The following is a 12,152-nucleotide window of genomic DNA, read 5'->3' as shown; positions in this document are numbered from 1 at the left end:
AACCTGAAGAATCAGTTAATATTTTAAAGTGTTTGTCTCTGGGAAATGAGACAGCAGGAGTTGATGTGAAGATAGGTGGGATATATCATTTTTACTACAGGCTTTTTTAGACACTTATAAACATATTTATTACATGACATGTATCCCATCTTTATAAAAATGCAATAGTTTTACATGAATTGACAGATTTCTCACTTACACTGACCAAGCCTGTCATTTACCTTATGGCTGAAATGTCACCAAGTCCTTGTATGTTATCAACAGCGCTAATAAGCTCCCAACCCTCACCCCCAGGGGAATGTCTGAGCTTTCAATATCCATTTTCCTTTCGCTGCTATCAAGAAAGTCTCATCTTTCATACATGTCAAGATTAATTCAACTAATCTAAAAACACTTGGCCCTCTGTGACCCCTCCTTTCCCTCACTCTGTATGTTTCCAAGAATCAAAGAGAATACACAGCTTCCTGCGCTCATTAACACAGGTTTCAAAGGTAACTATTTGACAGTGAGTGTCATTTTTATGCAATTCTTCTCTAAATTTCCTCCCAGTTATGAGAAATTATACACCAGGAATCCTCTCTTCAAATTACAGTACAACAAAAACATAAAGTTACCCACCAGGGCAAACTGTACTCTTGGCACAGTGACATCAGAGTAAAACAAACCACCACCTCCCTAGACGAGCTGAAATATTCAGCTGTTACCCAGCACCTGACTAGAACAAAAAAGTACCATCAGTTAAAATTAAGCCTGAACAGAGAAGTCCTGTCTTGTTTGCTGTCCAGCTTTTAAGGAACAGAAAGCAGGCAAGGTGAATTAACACCTGTACCTTGAAGGTGACAAGGAACATCATACTCGATCTCATCATGTCTCGATGGGCTTAAGAACAGAGTTCCGTCCACCAGTGGGAACTGTTCGAACACTGGGAGCGCCCGGTGGCACAGGGCACAGTTTACAACATTTCTGTGGCTGGCACTGAGGGCCGCAAGAATGAACTTGCGCAGATCCTCGCCCTGGCCCATTTGGGCATCGTCTTCCATCCGCACGTGGAAAGTGTTCAGTTTATGCCTGGGGATGTGAGTGAGCAGCTCGGAGAGGTCCAGCCGCCGCAGGAACTGCACGGGCGCATCGAAGTGGCTGCCCCTGTGAACCGATAACCCAGCGGGGCTGTAATCAAAGTGGGCGTTTCGGAACACGTGGCCCCCGGCCATGGCCTTTTTGTGAGGCTCAAGATGGATGGCGTTCTTTAAGAATTCCCCAAGGTATCTGGAGGAGCGGGGGCCGCTGAAGTGGGCAGGGGAGAGGATGGAGTAGCCGCTGGGCGGGGACTGGCCCGGGGAGCCACAGGGGGAGCGGGCTGCGTAGGCCCCGGCGCTGAGGGCTTTCTCCTGGGAGTTCTGCCGGTCCATGGAATGGCGGCGGGGGAGGTCGTGGTTCAGGCCTTTCTGGGGCTTGTTCGGGGGCCTGCACTTTTTTGCCTCCTCCCCCGCCTCGCCAGGGGGCCTCCCCGTGTTTTTCTCTGACCCAGACTTCTTCTTCTTCTCATCCTGCATCCGCTTCACCTGGTACCAGTCTGTGTCCTTCTTTAAGTGGCCCTGTCCACAACGGCAGGAGCAGAAGCGGAAGGCCAGGTCGTAGCCCTTCTTGGTCCACATGTTCTGGCGGCACTGCTTCTCGTTCCAGCTGCGGGCCCGGCCGATGCAGTTAAACTGGACCAGGATGCTGCTCTCCCACTCGTAGAAGCACTGCAGGTGCATCCAGGTGCTGTGGGGACAGTGCTCGTTGTTGCACACCACCTTCTGGTAGTCGTCCTTCTCCAGGTCAACCGGCCTCCCGAAGCTGCAGATCAGGGGCGTGGCACAAGGGGCTTCTGGGGAGAAACAAAAGGACAGCGAGTCAGCATGGGGGACGTGGGACTCCAGCTGCCACCAAGTCAGAGATCAAAGCGACCATCCTAAATGAGCCCATTCATGCCAAAGGTACTTTTCTGGTGCCAAGATTCCCACCACTGGAATAACACCAGACAGGGTTAGAAAACATTTACCATTTTCTCTGGTATGGTGTGGTGCCAAGGGAATTTATTTTCTCATATTTGTTATCTGCTGGAAAACATACCAATAACCTTCAAAAAGTCCAAATCCTTCACAGAGCAATTAGCTGTATGTCAGTACTTGCAATAGTGTAGTATAAGGTTTTTCCAAGACATGGGTGTAATGACAGGCAGTCCCAGGGTTGTCCTGAAAATGAATCACTCCAATGAACTAGGAAATAATATGATGAAGCTACTTTACCAACCAGTTCGTGTGGTAGCTCCAAAATGGCCCTCAAAGCCCTTACCAGGGTTAGGTTATTATCCTGAATGCCATAAAAAACAGACGAGAAAACAGACTGGCCCCTCCCCCATTCTCTTCTAGAATGGTCTGACACCTCATGACAAGGATGTTTGATCAAACTAATTGCTGGTCTACACAGAATTACACTGCCAGGTCATGAAGGAAAAACAGAATTCCCCTAAAGCTAACAGGATAGAAAGGGGTAACACCAAGATTTTTCTACCCCATTTAACCACATGCCCCACAGGGCGTCCAAAAGGCCAAGTACGTTTCCAGAAAGGAGGAAAAACTTGGTGACACAAGTAGAACCCACTTCTTAAGAAGTAAACAGGATTTATGGCGATTGGAACTCCACTGAATTCCCGTTACTTCAATGTCCATAACATTTTCAAAAGGCCCCTTTGTAGGATAAAGGAAAGTTCCATACACCGTGCTCAGTTTAGACTTTACCCGTTGTAGCTGAGAAGCTAAATGAGGACTAACCCAGAGAACCCCTCAGTCAGAGTTCTGCTTTAGAAATCTCACCCTGGGGGCAGTGTGGGACATGAGTCTGGAGGCAGGGAGGCCGGAGTGGGCTGTGGGGGTGCCCCGTAGTCCAGGTGAGAAATGACCAGTGCCTGGGCTACAGCAGCAGAGTAACACGGCTCCCGTGTTGGGGGTGGTCAGACGCAGTGGACAGCGAACATGGGAGGGGCAGGTCTGGGCAGAAGACGACTCTGGGCTGGCCTTGTTTTTGGACCTGCCGAATTGGGAGTGCCTGTGCACCACCAACATGAAGAAAGATGTGACTGGAGCTCGAGAGGCTTGGAGCTGTGAATACAGATGTGGAGGAACGTATCCAGATATGGAGGTTAAACCGCTGGAGTGATGAGCTGGGCCAAGAAGAACGTGAAGAGAGGAAAAGAATCCTGGGAAGCAATGTTAAAAGGCAGGAGGAGAAGAGTCCTCCACAGAGATTGGTAAGGAATGAATCAAGAATTCACTGGAAGACAAGTCAGGAGAGAACTCTATCAAGGCAGTCAGAAAAGCTGTAAGATGGAGGGCTCGAAACGTCCTGGAGGGCCAGGTGAGATCAGTGAGTCTCAGCGTCTGCACAACTGACACTTGGGGCTGGGCAAGTCTGCTGGGGGGCTGTCCTATGCACTGCTGATGTTCAGCCACAGCCCTCCTGCTAGATGCCAGCAGGGACACCCCAAATGTCTCCGCTCACTGCCAGATAGCTGGGGGCAAAATCACCCCTGGGTGGGAACTACTCAGTAAGACGCAGACTGAGAAGTCCTCACCAAAATGGGCAGAAAGTCAGGCACTGACACCTCCATAAGACAGTTCCAGTGGGATGGCGGGGGACAGGTCACAGGCACATGGTAAGGAATGGAGGTGAGGTAAAAAAGTAGAAGCAGTACACATGACCCTCCAGAAAACTCTTTCCAGAAGTACAACTGTAGAGGGGAGCACACAGAATGGGCAGAGGACGCAAAGGCGGAGTCCTGAGTATGTTCACGAACCGGGGGAATGAATGCCAAAAACTCAGGACAGCTTGAAGATGCAGGAGAGGGAACAAGCTACTCAGAAACCTTCACAACCTCACCTCTGCCCACAGAACTACAAACTCGACTTTCCAGCAAATGGAACAGCACAGTGATAGGACCTGTAAAGCCCACGACTCTTGTGTGTTACAATCATCCCCGTCGGTGTGGGATCCCAGGACCTCAGCAAGGCAGCCCTAACCAACTGGTCTAGCTGAGCGCCTTTGATCACTGCAGCCTCCTCATCTACCTCCTGGGAGTCCGCAATCCTTAATCTTCATGTGTCTGAATCCCAGCCTCCTACTGTCACAATCCAGAGCATGGACTCTGCAGCCAGACTACCTGAGCTGGAATCCCAGCAGCACCATTGATGAGCTATGTGCTCTTGGGCAAGTTACTTAACTTCTCTTTGAGTCAGTTTCCTGTGTAAGATGCAGGTAACAACTGAATGTACCTTAGATGGTTGTCGTAAGAATGAAATCTACGGATACACAGGTGGCGCCCAGCGCAGGACCTGGCACACAGTAAACTTCCTCCCCTGCCCCCACCCTTCAAGGCCCAGTGATGGGACCAGTAAAGGACTCCTCCCTTCCCTGTACCCTGGACCCCTTCCAGCACAGTCTGCTCTGAACCGGACTTGAATCCCCACTGTGGTCCCACCAGGCGATGACGCAGGAGAGGCTGGCTGCCTCTTACTCAACTTTGTGATCCTGGAATCACTGGGCCCTTGCACACATCCACTGCTGAATAAACTTGCATTAAAAAGACACCGGCACCCGAAATCCACATATAACAAGCAGAGCAGAAGGAAGAGAGAGAGCTGTAACCCTAGAGAAAGAGAAAAGACCTGACTGTATCGAAAAGAGGTAGAAGAGTGGTTTGTATATGGAGTAAATTAACTGCAGCCACCTGGGTTGTGACCTTCAGTGTCCTTTAACACGTTAGTGACAAGTTCAGTGGCTTTTATCTTCAATCCTTCAAGGAACAGCCTTAAGGAAATGTCTCTGAAATGTGATGGCAGTAACCCAAGTGATATGACCCCAGCTCTAACGAAATTAAAGAATGGCCTAACTATCCCTGTGCATTCACAATATCCCAATTTTAAAAATTTAAATACTGAGATTGACTTGATATTTCTTTTAAAAGTATTTTCACATTAAAGAAAGACAGACTAACAGAGAAGAAATCCTATTTATATATTTTCAAAAGAGCTGCAAGTGTACCACTTAACCAATACTGAGCACTTCCTGCCTTGGGAGCTGGGAAGACTGGCAAATGCCTGCTGAGCGCTCTCACAGAAGCTGGAGCACAGAGGAGGCACTGGCTGCAACCCCGTCCCTGTAACCTTGCCTGCAATCACAGCCATTCAACCTGCTTTCTACCCTCCAAGACTCAACAACCAAGAGCCCCCACCCCAACTTGCCAGCCTGCTTGTTTACAGCTCAGTCACTTGGATGTGGCCTTGCGGTTAGGCCTCAAAAATACAAAGCCAAGGGCTTGTTTAACACCAAACATAATGTGCAACAGACTCCTGTCCCTGTTACCCCACGCCGGCCTGAGGGCGAGGCCCCAGGGATACCATGAGTAACAGGGTGAGCCTTGGCAACAGTCAGGACCTCTGACAAGGCTTCTGCGTCTCACAGCCTGCTGAGGAAGCTGCAGTAGGCAACCTGTACATGATTTCCTTCAAAGCTTGGTTCAAACATATCTCCCTGCCAGGTCCCCTCTTCCCCCCAATTCCCACTGACTAACTGGAAAGGCAGCTGGAAATGAGAGGAGTTTGGGTACCAGTGCTGCAACTGACGAGCTTTGACATGGAGCGGTTTCCTCAGTTTCCTCACCTGCAAAGTGAGGATGAAAACGCTTGCTCTCACCTCAAATATATGTAGAAGTACTTTGCAAACTGTAAAGTTCAAAAACAAAACCTTTTCTATGCTTCCACTACCATAACTTTATACCTGTGAATTTAGCTCCCCATCAAAATGCAGACTGCTCTAATAAACCTCCTACTTTTTCTACCTAAGGTTTTGGACACACAACAGGTGTTTAAAAAGTAGGTAAATAAATGGATAATGCCGTGCCTGTTTTTCGATTTCCCAAGTCTTACAATTCACCAAGATACACAGGAAAAGATTTTGTAACTCTAAGAAACAGCACTGGTGGCATTCAAATATATACCTGTAAGAAATTAGCAGTATTATAGAAACATATTTTACTGCTTCCTGAAAGCTGTGTCTAAATTTACAAAACCCCTAGCTCTCAACAACAGCTGTGCCACAAAGGTATAAATGGAATACAGATTGATGTGACACAACTATACCTTTAACTGAAGAAAGGAGAGAATGGAATCCCACATTCACCAAGAGCTTGTGTCATACATCCTTTGGGACATTCCTCTGAGCTGTGATAGCTGGACTAACAAGCAATATGTGCAAATGTTACTTTACGCTGAGTCAGTATTGTATTAAAGAATGTATGTAAGCTCTCCAGTGCCTGTTTTTATAGCTTCACCATCAAATATTCAGTACTCAGCTTCTATTTCTCTCTGCCCAAGTGAAAATAATCAGGGCTCACCTCACTGGGCAACAATCTCAAATAGTTTCAATTCTGGACAACAGGATAACTAGGCTGAGGTCACCTGGGCAAAGACTGTCCCTCTCCCCAGCCTTCTCATTCTGTATCCCTCGCCCCCACTCAGGTCTCCATGATCTGCTACCCATTAAGAGGAAGGATCTGACAATAGTCATTTACACTGGCTGCCCAACAAACCCAAACCCCTTGACAAATTCATGCACACTAACAGGAGACCCTTAAACCAGGCATTGCCATCTTCAGCTTTGTACCTGTGGAATTAAATGTTTTCATTAAATAATTGTAAGCATCACAATCAGGAGGGGAGTTCTGCAGGGCAGAGTGGTGAGGGGGCTCTGCTGAAGTCATCTGAGGCTTTCTGGGCAAAACCTAATGTAGGGACTTGGTCCTCTTCATCCTTGTAAACCCACTACGATGAAAATCGTATTAGCGTTTAACAAATGTCTCGTTGAAGGACAGTATGGCCCAGTCAGATTCTGTACTCCCCAGTGACTGGGAAGGGTGGAGAGGGAAGACGGCGACTCCTGGGGAGCACAGCCTGCTGCCCGGCTCCACATGCGCCCTCAGCAGATCTTCCAGACTCAGCTCGGGACTTGTCTTCCAGGGCAGAGCCTGGCCCTCCCTCACCACCTTAAACTTACTACAACATATGCCATCCTCCTTCAGTATCCAGTTACCAAATGTAAATATTAGGGTTTCTGAACAACTATTTTATTATACAGCTCTTTTCTACACAGTAATTCCCCTTACACAGAACACATCCCCTCATGCTGAGCAAGTTTCCTTCAGGGTAGGAGGTTTTGACAAAAGACTCCTCATCTCCAGCTTCCTGAGAGGCCAGAGGTTGAGAACACAGACTTAGGAACCAACCAGCCTGGATTTGACTCTCAGCTCTGCAATTTATTAGTCTTTAGCTTTTGGCAAGTCACTTAACCTCCTGTGCTTCTGTTGTCTTCCCTATAAACTGGCAAAAACAATAGTACCTACCTCAAAGGGTTGCTGTGGGGATTAAAGGAGTTATTAAGGCTGCTTGGAACAGTGCCTGGCATATAATAAGCACCATTAAAACACAAGCAATTATTATTGAAAGTCCTGTATTACTTGATGTATTGCTTGATGCTTTGAATGCATTTAGAGCAAAGCTAGAACCAGGAAGTGACCATCTTCCTATCTCCATACATAAATAAGGACAAGAAGTGTGGATTTCTTTCCCACAACAAACAAAGCAGGGTGGAATGCACCACATAATTTGCTAAATATTCACTTAGAAGTTTTAAAGAAATAGAACCAAAATTCGTTTCTCCTAACCCCTTAAAGATGTTCTACTCAGTGTCAAATAAGTACGTTGCTATATATTTTTCAACCGAAGTGATTTTTTTCCAAGTCTAGGTACCAGGAATTCATAAAGTATGGCTGTGTCTGATCCATGGGATGTGTTCCTGAAGAACTTACATAATTCAAAATTGATTATCTCACAGTCTGAGGACAGAGTGTGGGGAAGGCATCCTCAGAACACATAAATCTGCAGCCATTGTGTTGTATTGTTGCTATACTGATGCCTTTTATTATCAGCATTATTTCTAATATTTCTCAGTTGCATCTCATAAATTGACAGCATGGCATATCATACCGTGTTTAATCACATTTTTGTTCCAAAGTTACTGATTTTTCAGGATTTTTTTCAGCACCAGTATTAGCACACTTGGATATTTTTAAAGCTATAATAAAGATCTAAATTACAACAGTTAATTTTAATATAACACAAATTTCACCAAAATCCTTGAAGAAATTCTATAAACAATAAGAGCTTACATAATAGTGACAAGGGTAAGTTTTTCTCTTTATAAGAAAAGGTGATGCCACTGGGTAACAAAGCATTTTTACAATTCAGCTGACCTGCTAGCTTTGAAAATATGAGATGGCTCAATGCATAATTTGAGGGAATGTATCCAATGAAATTTTGCACATAATGTGAAGCTTCTATTAATATTATTTATGTGTCATTAGTTGAGATTTGTACAATTCAATTTGCATATAATGGAATCACACTGTACTAGGAAATAAATTAGCAGGCTGCATTTCCGCTTGCCCGGGCATGACCTTGAGGGCACTGGATCATGGAGAACTACAGCTCCCTAGCATTACATATACTACATGCACATACCCTGAAGGGAAGGTGGGTCCAAGAGCTCTCAGAACCAAATCACAACCTGTTAAGATGGGGAACAGAACCCCAGGTTAAAGTGTATGTTACATGCATGAGTGTGTGCACACATGTGCATATAGATAACGGCAGGGAAACTGTCCAGTTGTTAAACTGTCCCATTTTTAAAGACTCCAGGAAAGACTTCCTGTCACCCTTCAGTACTATATTCCAATTTTAAAGCATTTTCCTTGCCTCTTCTGAAACACTACAGAACTTGATTTATTACCCTGTCAACACCCTCCCCTTGGCCAGCACAGATATTCAAAGTGTGGCCATAATTAAAACTCCTAAATCCTATTTTTACATGCGATCCCTACTGACCAGCTGAGTTACAGCATGGCACCCCCAAAACGCTGGCCTGCTTCTCTCTCTTGGTGGGCCCCAAATGGTGCCTGGAGACCAAATTCCATAGTGGAGCTGGCCCCCTCCCCTTACCTACGGTTCCCAACGGCCTCAGCTGAAAAGACGAATGACTCTGTTCCTCCCCAGTCTGTCCAACAGGAACATATGGGTGCATGATTAACTGGCAACATGGGTCATGTGCAGACCAGGTATCTGTCAGAGAACACAGCCTATAACTCACTGCTTGCTGTGCAGTATCTTCCAAAAGCTCAACTGAGAGAAACAATTTTTAAGAAAGACTGCACAGATGATGTCACACACCGCTCTACAGCAGAGTTCCAGTGGGCTGGTTTGGCCTGACGTGTGTCTTATTAGACCAGTACGAGGCTTTTTGTTGTTGCTATGACGTGTAAATCTGAATGCCTTTTGGGCAGCATGGCAGGCTCTCCCATCATCCGGGCCTCCACCCCCGTCCCGTTCATATACTTATTCATGTGCCAGGACCCTGGAGGTGTTTGAGGGTGACTCCTGTGCTAGATAAAATCTGTCCCTCAGTTAAGCCAGGTATCAGAGCTGCTTCCCTGGGCCACACTGTTTCATTCCCTGGGACAGACTGATTTTAATGATGTGAGCAGACCTAATAAAATTTGTTTTACTTATGAAATGGTATATACTGTCATTGACACTGCTCAGTATGTTAAATGTCTTATAAATGGCTAAGTGACTTTTTAAAAAATGTGATGGATACTGCAGAGCACACCACTACTTTTGTTTGTCTCTTGCCTCTGTGTGCAAGAAATGTGAAAACCCAGTTTGTGACTTACCTCTTGTAATGACTCAAGACATCCATTACTTTTCCTAATAGTATTGTCCCTACTACTAATATTCTCACATTTATTATTCCTTACAGTATTACGTATATTTTTGTAAGCCACTTTATTTTTGGAAGAAGGGTACAAATGATCAAAACAAAAAAACCACTCTTCTCATAACTTTCCAATCAGTTGCGCCTAATACGTATAAAACCTGCGCCTGCCAGGTGCCGAGGGGCTCCCCGCCCTCTTCACTTTGCAGAGCTGGCCAGAGAAGGGTGAGAAGGGAGGCCAGTGCGGACCCACTGGTCCCAGGAGCCCCACAAACACAGTACCTTTGCTGAAGGGCCACCCTCTCTGCCACACGCGGTGCTGGCCCCTCAGAGAAGCAGCTGGTGCCACAGGCACAAGAGCGGGCAGTCCTGACGCGCTCACCTCACCCATCCCACACCTCTCATCCACCTCCCCTTAGCTCAGCTCCCTCAGCTTCAGACGCCATTCCTTCCTGAGCCTGTTCCTGTCCCCAGCTCACCTGCTTTCTCTCTCAGCTCTTCTCTCAGGTACTTCTTAGGCTGGCTCCTGTCGCTCAGTCCTTCTGGCCCCACCTGGTCCATGGAGCTTCCCCCCACCCTCACTTGCTCCCAGCCTCACTGGTGAAACCAAGACAGTGAAGTGGGTCTGGATCCCTCCCAACTCTCTGCTGCCTTGTCTTTTCCGAGAGGTCCCCTCCTTGGCTCTAGACTCCTCGGGGTGATGTGCTCCTCATGTGGGCCCAGTGCTGTCTCCACTTAACGCTGAGCAGCACCCACTTTACTTCCTCTTCTCCCCTCCTCCTTCCCACACATCAAACCTGGGAATTAATTTCTGGCAAATATGAAGAGTCCCGTATCTACCTCAGAGGCTACATCTATGGGGAGAGGCAGAGAAAAAAGAGCAACGAATTGAGAAATGACACGTGATACAGATGTGACCACATCATCTTAACCTGCTGCTGGATCACACCACATCCCTGGCAACTACAGGCCAACGAGACCCCTCTCCTTAGAAGGGCTACTTAAGGAACGTCAGTGTAACAACTCAATAGGGAGACTAACAGACTAGTGTACTTTTCTAGGCTTTATTAATGGCATTAGCAATTATAATGGCATCTTGTTTTAATAATAAGAAAAACTCACTCATTGGTAAACTAATCCAATTAATATACTCACATATAAAAATTATAAGAAAATAATATAAGATATTGTGTTATATTCTTAAATATAACAATTATAAGAAAAAATACGTATGTACTGATATATCAGAATTATAAGAAAAATAAGCTTATAACAGGTGCCAATTGAAGTAAGGCACACACACTCAATTATGTACATGAGCTTATCTATGAATAAAGATATAACCATATCCGTGTAATTTTATACACATGCACATATCTACTCTAGATGCAATATTATTTCCACAAAGAACAAAGAAAACCCCTGCATATTACTTTCACTTGCTCTAGTGCAAAAAATCCAAAATGCTCTTTCATAGAATTGCTTATGTTCTTATGCTTTCTGCAAACAAAAAACTATAAAACAAAAAGTAGAGAAGATGAGGGCCTTCAATTTATCTGAACCCAAACTAGTCTTCAAAAAGGAGTTAATGGTTTTGTTAACCAAGTTCCTTCACAGTTAAATTTTAACCACGTGACCCATTGTGAACCCCCGTCTTGGCCTTGCTTACAACTGCCACTAAACAACTGTCCTTTATAGGATGCCCTTTCTCATGTCACTCTGAATGTTGGCCAGTTGAATCTGCCACCACCATTTGGAACTCTGACCCCCTTCTCTAAGACCTAAGATCAGGCCCAGTAATCAGCCCTGCCCCTGCTCGGCGTCGATGCATGCATCTTCTGCTGAAAGTGACACAGGATTTTTGAAGCTTACCAGTCTAGCAGGACTTTATTTTTCAGACACTGGAGTAAACAAAATGATGAAAAATATAGAAAATTATACACAAATGAGTATTTGGAAACACAAAATATTGGTAACACTCTGTGCACAGGTGTGATGACAGCAGGCTTTCCAGTTTCTTCTTTTCTGCTCCTGGACTGAATCAGGGAATATCAATACAGTACATTACGACCCTGAATTTCTTCCATCATCACAACTGATCATGAAAATGGTAAAAGTTTGTCATCTGCAAATATTATAGATTTGAGCCAGATTTTTAAAATCAGTACGTGCTGATTAGATTTAACACCAATTTACTAGGTATGACACACCAAAATCCTCTGAATTATAATAAAAATGTCACATATAGGATAATGTGAGTACTTGACTATAGGTCACTAGAGATCTGG

At 45.5% G+C, this 12,152-nt stretch overlaps 1 protein-coding gene across 1 annotated transcript in view; it reads right to left on the bottom strand.

Annotated features, from left to right (window-relative positions):
• Positions 1–12,152, bottom strand: part of HECA (hdc homolog, cell cycle regulator) — a 44,218-nt gene that overhangs the window by 11,919 nt on the left and 20,147 nt on the right. The window contains exon 2 of the mRNA XM_074333640.1: positions 830–1,870. Within this exon, the coding sequence (XP_074189741.1) occupies positions 830–1,870 (1,041 nt within the window). The remainder of the gene's footprint in view (positions 1–829; positions 1,871–12,152) is intronic.

The sequence above is a fragment of the Rhinolophus sinicus genome, linkage group LG05, assembly GCF_036562045.2.
Source record: "Rhinolophus sinicus isolate RSC01 linkage group LG05, ASM3656204v1, whole genome shotgun sequence".
Lineage (NCBI taxonomy): Eukaryota > Metazoa > Chordata > Mammalia > Chiroptera > Rhinolophidae > Rhinolophus > Rhinolophus sinicus.
The sequence above is the reverse complement of the archived record's forward strand: the minus strand, read 5'-3'. Positions and strand labels throughout refer to the sequence as shown.